The following is a 12,849-nucleotide window of genomic DNA, read 5'->3' as shown; positions in this document are numbered from 1 at the left end:
TTGTAGAATGACCTTTCTATTGTAGACGAGGTATTATCGACGATTGGCTTAGGTCTGGTCTACAATAGGTGTTGTAAGCTGTAAGCCGTAAGAACTGACCAATTATAGCCGATCATTTTTGTAATAATCGACTGTGATTCGCCAATTCTTACGGCTTACAACTTACGACACGTATTGTAGATCAAGCCTTAAACAGAATTTGAGGGAAGTCATCTTGATTGGTTGATTCTTCTGACACATGAGAATGAAAAAGTGTTATCTTTGTATGCAAGACTTAAGGCCCTCTACCGGAACTGTGAAGTATTAAGCTTCCCTCCGCTTTCGCCTCGCCTTCCCACTGAAATCGTTTTCTCTTCCATATTGTTTTCAGAAGTCGTTGGGTATACTTGGATGTCCTAGTACTGAAATCCGTTGCAATCAAGCGTTTTTAAGGCGACTTAACAGTCTTCAACTCGTAGGATGAGAGCTAAGGTAATTATTTTGAGAAAATATATAATTATTTTATGTACAGAGTACATATAAATGTTAAAAAATAGCTATTTTATTTACTCTTGTGCCTTCACACAATGCACGATAATTTTGTGAACAAAACAAATAAATAAGTTGAATTAATGATGCGTACAGTACTTTGGCGGAATTATGAGTTTTGATTTTATCTTTTGCAAGTTTTATTTCTTTCATATAAATTTAGTTTTTACGTTAACCTGACTTAACCTCTACGGAGGAGCACTGACGCGCAAGGAATTAACGGCATGTTTGATTTACAGTGGCGAAAGAAGAGGATGCGCAGGCTAAAGCGTAAAAGGAGGAAGATGCGTGCGAGGTCCAAGTAAACGACTTCCACATGATCTTCTGTAAATATAATTTCTGTCTTATGATGCAACAAATTGATTTACCTATGTGTTGGACTTTTGTCCTCATTTACTACGTCTTTATGAATGTTTTAGGCATAAGAAGAACAAATCTATAAATTTACATTGCTTGACGAACCATCGTTGAAGCTGCAAGAAAAACTTTGCTTGTAACAAATTTCAATGGATATGTTTTTCCTGACAGAGGACATTTTATACATTTAATATTGCATTTGAATAAATACAATCATTTAAAGTTGAATATAAATTGACTTTATGATTACCATTTCCTCTACTTTAAGTACTATATTTTAAGTAGTATTAATTTAATTTTAGAGAATTTATAAATAAGTGTAAAATTTAAGTAGTACTGTAGATTCGCGAGTATATCTGAAACATGACTGGCTTTGGTAGCACAATGTAACCCAACCTAACCTAAACTAGTCAACTTTGTCGACTGTTCGAATTTACTCGACATGCGTTCGTGTATTTTAAGGAGTTTGCTTCGTTCGCGGAGGGTATTGCATGAATCTTTCATCAAGGATAAAGAAATATTAACATACTCGCAATTGAAACAATCGAGACAATTTTCAAATAATTTGGGAAAGGAATTCGGCGGAGCAAACGAGATCGACTCGCGAAAAGATGACAATAACCTTGCGGCTTCCGTTAATGCCAAGTACAAAGTCTTTCACGACGAGGAGGCAGACGTTATCCTCGACGTCACCGAGGAACAATATAAAGTCGACTTGAAATTATTAACCAAGCAAGAAACTGTTCACGATCCCTACGCTGGCATAAATCTAAAACGTGAGTACAGATTGTGTCATCAAGATGATTGTGTGTGTATATATATATATATATATATATATATATATTGTTTTACAACAGTTTTAAAATAAAATAATTTTTTCTAGGTGGTATTGCTGGCGTTTATGAAATCGAGGATCTCGTTACGTTGCTGGAACTGAACAAAGCCAGACAGATTTTTGTGGCCTCTGTGCCAAAAGAATATGCCTATGTAGATTATATTGTTGTTGTAACCTGTATGTCATTCAAACACATGAGTGCTCTTGCCACGTTTGTACGCAAAGTTTATAAATTGAAACGAGACGAGTCTGATAAAATACCTAAGATCGAAGGGGAAAATTCAAAAGAGTGGATAGCAATAGATTTAGGTATAGCTTTATAGAAATAGTCATACAATCATTAATCATTGCTGTAAAAATCATTACTTATGTTGTAGGAAACATTATCTTGCACATCTTTTCTGAATCTACCAGAGAATATTATGACTTAGAAACATTGTGGACAGTTGGCTCACAGTATGATGATAAGAGTAACATATCTAAAGAACCAGTTGATCCAATGGATCAGTATAATGCCTTTCTATCTGAACTTGAACCAGAGGAGAACAAATAATACATGTGTATATGTAACATATGTGTGTTATGTAGTTTAAAAATAAATTTGAGCTAATAAAACTCAATAAAATAATTTGTATATTATTAAATGAGATTTTATTGATAATATCCCGTGAGAAACAGTTAAGTATATTTTAAATATAGTTCATATTTGTCTTCTGTATGGACTAAGTTAAATTTAGATAAAAATCAAATATTAATAAATAATTTAATTCAATATGTTTTTAATATGAGTCCAAATTAAATTTAAATGTGATCCTATTATTAGATTAACTTGTCCAGGTGCATATATAAATCATAAGAAATCATATTAATATTTAATATGCATCTAATAATATGCAAGCAAAAATTGAATCCAAATTTGATTTTATATTTGGAACAAATAAGATTTTAATTAACACTTATAGTTTTTGAGTTTAACTTAGTCCATAGGATAAATATGATGCTACATTTAAAACATATTTAACTGTCTTCTGCGGGATTGTATTGTATCTTAATTGTGTAACATTCATACTATCAAATATTAATTACTCCCAAGTGATAATAACAAGACAGCATATATATATATATATATATATGTGTGCGAACAAAATAGCTTTTCGTATAATGCACTTTTCATACACCTGCACTCGATATACGTATATAGATGTGTTTCTCTCAGTAATGTCTTGCTGGATTTGTTTTCAAAGTAAAATAAACACATAATTAAATATCGAGGAGCAAAAAAGAAACAAAAGAGAATTATAAGTGGACAGAGAGTTAGAAAGAACATATTATATATCAATACGCTGTTAACGCATATAACCTCAATTTTGTTCACTTTTAGGTTAACGTGGATGATGTTAGCATTATATGAAAACTAATAATCATATTTGCGCATCTGTTATTTTATTTACTTACTTTTCAAAAGATGGGATTTACTGTTCATAGCTGTAAGTTATGTTGTAGTCATTAGTTATATTTAGTATTTATTGAGTTTCTTGCTGATTTTTATATTCAATGTTTACAAATAAATATTTAAACTTTTAGTTGTTGCTCTATAAAGTAAAAAAAAGGGCAATATTTACATCTCTTTGAAAAAATTGTGACACTCATGCTAACAGTGTAGCTTGTAAGATAAACCATTAGTTTGTTAAATTTTCTCAAGTATTAAAGAACATACTTTAGAAAAAGGAACAAAAGGAATTTGCAAGAATCTCTATATGACAATGTATCAATCAATGCAATACATTTCAATATATTGTATATATAGGATGACAGATTATCCTAGAAAAAGCTCAATAAAGGTATAACCGATTGTCTCTGAAGATTTTACAAGAATTTAAATATGGACGTCAGTGCATTGTTCAAAGCCAGTGTGAAGACAGTAAATTTACGTAACAGAGAACTTGGTACAACAACTAATGCAAAAGATCTCCTGAAAAGCAGGAACAAGAGTTCCTTTCATCTTAAGGCGCACAATGTGGTTGTGCAGATTTCCAGGCTGCGAGAGTTCTTATTAAAGAACCGGAAGGTTTATCTAGACTTTCATAATCACTTGTGCACTGCATCGCACATGACAGACACAGAACGTGACAAGATCGATGCCGGAGCGCAGAATATAATGAGCACTTGTTCGCAGCTCATCAAGGATCTCAAGAGGGAAGTCGCAGCGTCTGAGGTTTCGCAGCAAAACGTCGAGCATCGCGAGATCATGTTGCTGATGATAGAAGATTACCTGAAAAACGTCTGCAAGATATACTCTGAACAGAAAGCGATGCGTGTAAAAAAAACCATGGAGATGCGAAAGATTATCAAATTGCAATCTGATACCAAGCTTGTCGATCAGTCATCATCAACAAAGGCCGGAAAGTCGGCTTTGAACGCGACGCAGAAACCTACAGACGATCATGAGAGTAAAAACGACTCGATCGACTCGAGCCCGATGAAGATTCAGGAGATCAACGGAGATGTTAACACGCTGACGTACGAGGAAGAGCTGTCACCCGAAGACATCCAGATGTTTCATTCGGAGAACGAGCAGCTGTACAGTGAACTGAACACCTTGACAGAAGAGGTCAGTCAGATCGAGAGTAAAGTGGTCCACATCGCCGAATTGCAAGAGATCTTTACGGAAAAGATCCTTGATCAGGATAAAGATCTGGACAGGTTGATGACTACGGTCGTCGGGTCTACCGAGAATGTGAAGGAGGCAAATGAGCAAATTCGACAGGCGATTCAACGGAACGCCGGACTCAGAGTGTGGATCCTCTTCTTCTTATTGGTAATGTCGTTCTCTTTATTGTTTCTCGATTGGTATAATCCATAAATAACTAATTAGATCCCCAATTACTGTTATAAAGATGAAAAAAGGGATGTCGAAGAGATTCGAAGGAGAAACGCATTTGCCAAAATATGATTGTATTTTTCCCTTAAACATTGTACATAATAGATATATATATAACTTATAAGATATATATCATCTATATATATATATATATATATATTTACTTATATACACATATTACCGCCTAGTTTGTTCCACGGTTTTGTTTACTTTTACTTCGACGGGTAATTCTTTTTACCATCATCAATGTGGATTATGATACATCTTTCATAGAAGTATCCTTTACAGGCGGTACATTTATTTGTCATAATCGTGATACATATTTTTGACGAACACCTTATCAGTAAATAAATTTAATCAGTTTTTATTTATCTTTAATTAAAAAAATGCAAAACATGTGAAAATGTTTTGATGCCAAGAATAAATAAAGAATGAGACGTCTTTAGTTACTAATATTGAAATTCGTCAAACATATATTGGTGTATTTTATATCTCCCAGATTCCACTTTTGCGAAGTATAAACGAATATACAACAAACATGCAATGTTCGTATACTTCCAAGATAAGTTAGGTATAAGGAAAAGGAGAGATAACATGATGTCGCAAATCGATGCAAATAGTAATGTCCAAACAACACCGTCGCTCTTAGAATACATATATATCCGGAAAGGCATGACTATCATCAAATGTAATAAGATAAAAAAGATGTAACGTATTGTTACACGTTTTATTATTTCTTCTCGTTTAAGCGCAACGATGACTTTATGCGTAAAAAAATATATCTGAAGATCTCAGATGGATATCTCAAGATTTTAGGTAGATATCTATTTTTATCGCCCAGATTGGCCATGCTTCTTTCATTATAGATATATACGTTCTAAGATCACCGCAAATGTTTTTCACACAGGTAAATGTTCTTTGCGTCGTGTGTTGTTTTGTACAAAATCTTACAAAAGTCTAAACAGCTACATCACTCTTCTATGTCCCTTCCGTAACTTTTTAATAATAATAATGTTGCCATCACGCGTGATTGCGTCAGATTGTTACAACATCATAACGACACATAACAAAAACATTATTATCGTTAAAAAGTCGAAAGATATTGGAAAGCAATATACAAACACGAATATCGACAAATTCATTAATAGTCATGAGACTCGTCGATACGATTTGCGTTGAGTTTTTTATTGGCATATTCGAACAAAATCTTTTCGTAAATTTTGTATTTCCTATGTTTCTAGGAGAAATATTTATTGAATTGACATGAGAAAATAACGTTTTGCTGTCAAGAGATTTTCTGGGTAAACATGATCAAAATTAAATAATATTTCGTGACACTATTGATAATTAAATCATAATCGAAGTGGATAATGATGTTCAAATAAACATCACTCTTGAATTAAATAAAATAATAGCAAGATACAGAAAAAAAAGCTAAAATCGCATCAATCATTTGCAATAATTGTTGCTCTCTTGTCTTCTTCTGTGACAAGTCAGATGTATAAAAGAACAAAAAAAAAAAAAAAAGAAATAAAAATATAAAAAAACACAAGAGCGCTGGCACGATCGTTAAAAATCACACTGATTACGATCTGAATTTTCGCGAATGTATAGCGAGTCTCTTGAACAACAATACGTTTTAATTTGTGTAGTTGTACCTATAACGGGAGTGCTGGTTGTACAAGCAAATCTTGCCTTCGATTAAGCACTGTGTGACCCATGTGGTAGACATCAGTGGGATTCGAAACTGTTGTGCTCTTTCTACGGCCCACGCAGGACACCTCTGATTAGAAACGATCACCGCAGCACTGTCGAATTCCATTTCCTCGATACTTTCTGCAAAATATGACGCAAAATTCAGTCACTCGCGCGCAATGGGATGTAAATGTTATTTTAGATGTTACGTTGATCCAACGAGCATACCTGAATTCTCCGCGACTAAAACTACAGCACCCGCGTTGTCGCACACCTGCGCCCAAAACGCAGCGAACTGTTGGTCCATCAAGAGATTGGGAATTATCACCACGAGTTGTGCCAGCGGTCTGATATCAATTTGGAACGTTTCCACGTAAGCTCGCCTCTGTAAGCTCCAGCCGCTTGGAAGCATGTCCTCAGCGGAGTTCACGAGTTTCCCCTGAAAATATAATACGACATGATTTGCAACATGTTCGGACATACTAAAAAAATACTGCAGCGAGATGCTTGCTAGTGGTGAATTAATGTAAAATTCTTGTATTTCGTTAGTATCACAAGTTTTCATTCACGATAACGTGAGCACTAATGAAATTAAGTAATTAATAACGATTCCTATATATAAAACTGTATATATATATAAAGATATATATACGAATATATATAAGAATATATATAAAAATGTCTGATACATATGTAGAGAAATGTTTGATTTGATTTCCGGCTTTGTACCATCTTAGATTTGTCTCCAACGTTTTGTGAACATTCCAGTTCACTTCTTCAGGGAGAGGATGTTTCGGAGCGATCCTCTTCGGATCCGAGAATCAAATCAAAGAGACCCAATCGTATTATGTTTGCGTTCCGAATCCGGAGAGCGCAGAGGGAACTTCCACTTACCTCCAAGCAGCATCTGATGATCCACTTGTGATTGTAGGCGCGGATGCCGACCGCGAGGCAGAGTATGCTTTTCGCCGTGGTGTTTGGCACATTCGTGATGAGCTTAGTCTTCTTGTACTCGTCCTTCGGGATCTCGTTGAAGTCCTCGTAGACTCTGCCGCCACCCGCCACGATCTGCGTGTGCAGCCGGTCTCGCACGAACGGTCGTTCCATCCACTCCTGCTCGTTGTCAGTCTCATCGGTGCCTGATGCGTTGTCCTCCGTGCTTGATGCGAGGGCCTTTTCTTCTGCATCGATATCGTTGTCTTGATATCTATCCAGACACTCTAATGACGCGCAAGTGAGGATGAACGACATGCCCTTGAAGATGGTGTTGTCGGTGGGAATCGGTCCGAGAGTCGCGATCGTCAGCTCGTCCTCCACCTTCTTCTTGAAGCTGCGCTTGCTCTTGATCCTGCTCTTCGGCCCTTTCACCACTTGCTCATGCGGCGTACCGATGATCTCTTTTTGCACTCCCCACTGCGCGCACTCATCCAGCGGCACGGGCTCGATATTCGTGTCGCTGGACATGCTCTCGTTCTCGGACAACACGCTTCGTTCTTTCTTCATCTTTGTCGCCATCCCCGATACTGACGGCTCCGACGACTTCCGGTCTTGACGACCGGTCTTGCTGGACGAGCTAGTGCCGCTGTTTCTGGACTTGGGGGTCGAGAAGATAGGTGTGCCGATCCGTTTGGAGCGTCGCTTACCATCCACCATGTTATCCAGCGACACCTGACCCAGATGCTTCGGTGTGCTCGGCAGGCTCTTGTTGTCGGAGTCCAGCACTTCCTTCAGCAGCAGAGCCTGATCGGGCGACAGGAAGATGTTCTTCAATTGAACATGCAGACGCTCACCTTCGTCTGTCTCCACAGTGTAGCGCACGTCGTCCTCTGTAGTGTCCTTGCTGCTCTTCACATCTATGATGATGCCGCTGGAGCCATAATCGTTGGCCTGTGTAGTCGCGTACACTGACAAATTTTCCTTCAGAATCTTTGGTATCGGTATGACGAACTCTGGTATAAGCAACTTGACCACACTGTCATAGAATTTCACCTTGTACTTGGCCTTCGCGCGTTCGATTACCGTGCCGGGATAGTAATTATTGTCCGACCATTTAGCGAACACCTTCCTGCCGATGAGATCGTCGATCGGCAACGGCGACGAGTTCGCGAGGACGTCCGCGTTGCTGATCATCAACTTGGCTTGCTCCGCGTCGTCGTCAGGTACGGCGGCGATGTTCATTTTAGTCTTCTTCCGAGGTGTATTGTCGTCTGTCGTATTGTCCTCTGTTTTGGAATTGAACGCCGTGGTTGGCGTACTCGCGTTACTCTTACTCTCGCCGTTCGTGTGCACCTGCGATCTCGTCATTTTGCTCCTGGGTCTCTTCAGGGACTTGTTCTTCTTGGTGCTCTTCGGTGTGGTCATTTCAGAGTGTGTCGTCAACTCGATCTTCTCCGCCGGAACCTCCGGTGTCGATGAGGGCAAACGTCGCAGATGCTTCTGCAAGTGATGGTCGTCCAATCGCTCGTTGCTGATATTGTGAGTGTCCAACGCGTTCAGCTCCGCGTTTGCATAGTTCAACACGGTCATGGTTAAAAATCGGTTGTTGCCCCATTCGCGTGTCAAGCGTTCATATGTCTCATCGAAAGCCTGCTTTTCGCTCACCGACGGCACATCTTGCGATATTTTCTTCGCATGTTTCGCTGGGCCACGAGGCAAGGAGAACAGCACACTTTCCTTGAGCAGTTGCTTAGCCATAAGCGACGTGGCGCTGGATGCTGAGCTGGCGCTAGACGAACTGGTGGACGACATCATGGACAACCTCGACGGGTTCAAGTGAAACAGCTGGGGATTGCTGTTCACCGAACCAGGTGAGGTCTCCTTGTTGTCGGAAATATCGGCTAACGAAGACGACGCCGTGTCTTCCTTCTGTCTCAAAGTGGACTCCGCCATAGCTTCGCAGTGTACAGCGGTGAGCTCTTTGCTCAAGAACTCCTTGGTATTCTCGTCAACCTGCAGAAGACATCTCAGCTTTACGTACATACCGATCTCCTTCTCCACCTGTACAGTTTTAGTCAGCACGCTGTTGTGAACCGAGTCGGACTTTCTCGCGCCATCGTCGGTGTTAGATATGTCCTGCTCGTGGTCGCTTATGCTGATCAGCTCAATGCTGTCCAAGTCCTTGGAGATTAGAAGACCTTTCGCGGCCAGTTTCTGCGAGCTGAGTATAGCCGCGTTGCCGCTGTCATTTCTGTTGAGAACAGCGGGTGGCGTCTCGTAGCTGGAGAACGTGTCAGATTCGACGCTGACGGTTTTGTCGTTCCTTTTAGATTCGTCGTTACCATTCACCATCTTGTTGCTGTCCATTTTAGAATCCATCGACTCCTTGTTGCTCTCCGATACACTCTTGTAGCTGAACTCGCTCTTGGTATCGTAGCAGCTCTTGTATAACGTCTCGTTCATATCCTCGCGGGTCTTCTTGTCCGTGGCAGTCACCTCCGAATTGGCGTTGAGGCCATCCAAAACGATTTTCTCGCCGTCTTCGTGAGAATCATCGATGTTCACGACTTCCGGCTTCGGTTTGTTCTTAGCGTTGTTTGTTTGGTCGTAGATTATCTCCGTCGAAGAATCCAGGATGCTCTTGTCAGTGTCATCGACGATCTCTACGACCTCCGGTCTTGACTCGCTGTCAACATCAGTGGCGGACCTGCTCACGCCGTCGTACACGAGCTCTATGCTCTTTCGCGATTTGCAGGAGTTCGCGGCAGTCAAGCATGATGGAGATTTGTTGCGTACTTTCGACTGAGACGACGGAACCTCCTCGTCGGTCTCGGTAGGCTTCTCGGGCTTGGACTCGGGCTCGGGCTTAGGCTCGGGCTTAGGCTCGGGCTTAGGCTCGGGCTTAGGCTCGGGCTCGGGCTCGGGCTCGGGCTTGGCAGTCTCCTCGCCTCGACAAATGCAGTTTGTCGAATCTGTCATGTTGTCGTCCTCGTCGGCTACCACCGTATCTATGACTGCCTCTGTGATTGTGTCTTCTTGGATCTCCGGCGACTTCTCGTCCTCAGTCTCTTTCTTATCCGATGTGTCCGTTTGAGGTTTCTCATCGACACTTTTCGCCGCAACGCTAGATGCCGAGACGGTCCCTTTCGCCTCGCACTTGTCCTGAATATCGCTTTCATGTAACGAATTCACGGTGGCGACGGTGCTGTTGTCAGCATTGGCGTCGGCGAGTTTTGCGGAGACGTTGAGATTCTCGTCTTTTTCCACGTCGCAGCATTTCTCGGAAAAGGTCTCCTCCTTTTCCTGTTGCTCTTTGTCGACGTCCATCGTTTCGGCCGGTACGGTAGAGCTCTGTAGCGAGTTCAGAGTTAACTGACTTGCTGGATCTTGAGTTTCCTCTATTATGACGTTACTCTGCGTACTTTTGAACAGTTCGTCGTATGAATCGTCGGATTTGCAGGACTGACGACTCTCCTCTCCCACGAACTGTTCCTTAACGTTCACTACGTTCTCCATCGACGTTGTTTTAAGAACTTTGGTCGGAGGTTCTTCGAAGGATCCCGCTTTCCTTTTAAGACTCGCGCCTTCGATATCGCCCTCTGCTTTCTTAGGCGGCGTGTAACTATGAGGAGGTGTACCTTGAATAATTTCATCTTCGTCATTGTCAGTAAGCTCATCGCTGATCTCCTCACTTTTCTTGATCAGCTTGCTCTCTGTCGTCTCATCTACAGTAATCTTTTCTTCACTTTCAACTTTATCGCTTGCAGTTATTGAGTTGTCATCTGTTTTAGATTCCGGTATGTTGGAAGTCTGCTGCAAACCTTCTTTAACTATTTTTTGACAGCTATCTTCTCCCAAAGATTGTGTCTTGTCAGTTACATTCTCGTCTGCTCCAAAATCGACAAGATGAAAGTCTTGGCTCTCATTTAAAGTTGAATTTTGTGTCTCACTGCAAGTTTTTTCATTGTTAGATTCTTCAAAATATGTTTCCTGTGTATCTGGTACACAAACATCTGTTTTCTCTGAGTTCGACATTTTTTATGGCCCGTAGCAAGTAATCTAAAAATATAAATAACATGTCACACAAGATTCATAAAAACACAATTAAAAACAATATTTATATAACAATAGTGAAACTAACAATTAGCAAATGAACATAATAATCCGCTGTAAAAAAGGAATTCTGCACAAAACAAGTACTTTGTGTGTGTATGTGTGTGTGTGCTGAATTCTTTTCTAAAAGAATACTAAAAATTTATATTTTAAATTAAAACTAAAAAATACTAAAAATGTGTATCTTGAATTAAGGTAATGGCAATAAAAATACTAATAATTTATCTAAAATAGAAATATAATTTTCTTTGTTTCTAATAATTTCTTCAAAATAGAAATCCCAAGATTAATCGAATATAAATCATAGTCAAACGATTGTCTATCTTCAAATCACACATGATAATTTTACGATCTTGCAACACGTTGGTGCGCTTTTTACCGCGCGCTCTTTTTACGATCACCAATATTATCATATACGTGACTCATGCGATAGACCATGGTGTGACCACAGCCCGTGGATGGCTAAACCTCGAGCTCGATCTTAAAAAAAAAAAAGGAAAGTTGCTCGAAATGAGAGAGAATTTACAAGTCCTCATTACGATTTACGTTTCACTCGTGTCTCCGTACTCCACAAGACCACATGTTGCAATTAGAGTCGCAAATTTCAGGGTCAGCCGGGCAACGGCTATATCTCTTTCATTCGCGATTAGTATACGATTCATCATAAATGTACAATATCGCTCGTTTATCACGAGCAGCGTGTGTACGCGCTTGTTTGAGAGTGATGTAAACAACGCGGAATCAATGTGATACCGGAGAATGTGCTATATCGCGCGCGTTTCCACACAACGATCGGCGGATGTACCGCGTGCGGCGTAGCACGGTGTTTACAATGGCGACAAAAAGGTTACGGCGGGAAGCGACGACTCAGCAGCGCGGTGGCCGCGAGAAAAGAGCGCGAGATAACGCGAGAGGGCCGTCGACGATCGGCGCACGTGGCGCGGCGTCCGCCCTGGGCGGAAATTTGCCATGCAAAGCCACGATCTTCCTGTTTACACACAACCGACCAAACAAGCTCACCGCCGGCCGTCTCTCGCGCCGTCCGGCACGTTCCTCCCGTGACTTCCCGTTTTCGTTTACCGTGCGCGTCATTCGGCTTACCTGAGATCAACAACGAAGTCGCTTGGCGTTCAGAAATAACAGGTGCATCGAGGATACTCCGCTCTCCATGAAAGAGCGCGCAAAAACGATGTATTCTCGTCGTCACACGTATCGCAACACTGAGGAACGTGAAGCGATCGTCGCCATTTTGTACCGCGGGACGCGACGCAACGCGACGCGCGCGACGCTACGACGTGATGAGCGGAAATTATGCAACGGGGATTATGCGAGAGCTGGATTTGTCCGCTTGAACCGGAAATTCCGCCGCAAGCCGAAATTCCTATCTTTCGTTCGCGTACGCTTGTGCGTTTTCTTTGTTCCTCCTAATGAGAAGATTATTGCTTTTGTTTGTAACTTTTAAAGATTTAGCCGGACGTGAATACGCATAGTCGCGTTACGACGC

At 40.7% G+C, this 12,849-nt stretch overlaps 3 protein-coding genes and 1 long non-coding RNA gene across 5 annotated transcripts; 3 read left to right on the top strand and 1 right to left on the bottom strand.

Moving 5' to 3' along the window:
* The first annotated feature begins 290 nt into the window (after window positions 1–290).
* On the top strand, window positions 291–1,119 carry LOC105189300 (uncharacterized). The gene is made up of 3 exons (XR_850248.3): window positions 291–471; window positions 768–854; window positions 948–1,119. It is a non-coding gene; the product is annotated as an uncharacterized LOC105189300 (long non-coding RNA).
* A 143-nt stretch (window positions 1,120–1,262) lies between these two features.
* RsfS312 (ribosomal silencing factor RsfS-like protein, 312) lies at window positions 1,263–2,299 on the top strand. The gene is made up of 3 exons (XM_011151383.3): window positions 1,263–1,661; window positions 1,769–2,029; window positions 2,098–2,299. Exons 1-3 carry the CDS (start codon window positions 1,328–1,330, stop codon window positions 2,271–2,273), a joined length of 771 nt encoding a protein of 256 aa, XP_011149685.1. The 5' UTR covers window positions 1,263–1,327; the 3' UTR covers window positions 2,274–2,299.
* A 619-nt stretch (window positions 2,300–2,918) lies between these two features.
* Syx18 (syntaxin 18) lies at window positions 2,919–5,056 on the top strand. Its single transcript, XM_011151313.3, has 2 exons — window positions 2,919–3,207; window positions 3,528–5,056. The coding sequence occupies exon 2, from the start codon at window positions 3,603–3,605 to the stop codon at window positions 4,581–4,583; it is 981 nt and encodes a 326-aa protein (XP_011149615.1). The 5' UTR covers window positions 2,919–3,207; window positions 3,528–3,602; the 3' UTR covers window positions 4,584–5,056.
* LOC105189302 (serine-rich adhesin for platelets) lies at window positions 4,659–12,849 on the bottom strand. 2 transcript variants are annotated; one of them, XM_011151314.3, is made up of 4 exons: window positions 12,447–12,844; window positions 7,191–11,291; window positions 6,525–6,735; window positions 4,659–6,437 (listed from the first exon to the last, which is right to left on the bottom strand). In XM_011151314.3, exons 2-4 carry the CDS (start codon window positions 11,265–11,267, stop codon window positions 6,241–6,243), a joined length of 4,485 nt encoding a protein of 1,494 aa, XP_011149616.2. In that variant the 5' UTR covers window positions 11,268–11,291; window positions 12,447–12,844; the 3' UTR covers window positions 4,659–6,240. The 2 variants fall into 2 exon arrangements, with proteins under 2 accessions (XP_011149616.2, XP_025156951.1); XM_025301166.1 differs by lacking the exons at window positions 4,659–6,437; window positions 6,525–6,735 and adding an exon at window positions 6,881–7,102 and having other exon boundaries at window positions 12,447–12,849.

The sequence above is a fragment of the Harpegnathos saltator genome, unplaced genomic scaffold, assembly GCF_003227715.2.
Source record: "Harpegnathos saltator strain DR-91 unplaced genomic scaffold, Hsal_v8.6 scaffold403, whole genome shotgun sequence".
In the NCBI taxonomy this organism is placed as follows: Eukaryota; Metazoa; Arthropoda; class Insecta; order Hymenoptera; family Formicidae; genus Harpegnathos; species Harpegnathos saltator.
This window is presented reverse-complemented; position numbering and strand designations above follow the sequence as displayed.

What these genes read in the sequence shown, in the direction of transcription:
- RsfS312 (XM_011151383.3), top strand. Translation starts at nt 1,328, where the DNA reads ATGCGTTCGTGTATTTTAAGGAGTTTGCTTCGTTCGCGGAGGGTATTG. An exon ending in CGCTGGCATAAATCTAAAAC is followed by an intron (nt 1,662 to 1,768) that starts GTGAGTACAGAT and finishes AATTTTTTCTAG; the next exon opens with GTGGTATTGCTGGCGTTTAT. An exon ending in GTGGATAGCAATAGATTTAG is followed by an intron (nt 2,030 to 2,097) that starts GTATAGCTTTAT and finishes CTTATGTTGTAG; the next exon opens with GAAACATTATCTTGCACATC.
- Syx18 (XM_011151313.3), top strand. Translation starts at nt 3,603, where the DNA reads ATGGACGTCAGTGCATTGTTCAAAGCCAGTGTGAAGACAGTAAATTTA.
- LOC105189302 (XM_011151314.3), bottom strand. Translation starts at nt 11,267, where the DNA reads ATGTCGAACTCAGAGAAAACAGATGTTTGTGTACCAGATACACAGGAA. An exon ending in TCATCAGATGCTGCTTGGAG is followed by an intron (nt 6,736 to 7,190) that starts GTAAGTGGAAGT and finishes TTATATTTTCAG; the next exon opens with GGGAAACTCGTGAACTCCGC. An exon ending in TTTAGTCGCGGAGAATTCAG is followed by an intron (nt 6,438 to 6,524) that starts GTATGCTCGTTG and finishes CATATTTTGCAG; the next exon opens with AAAGTATCGAGGAAATGGAA.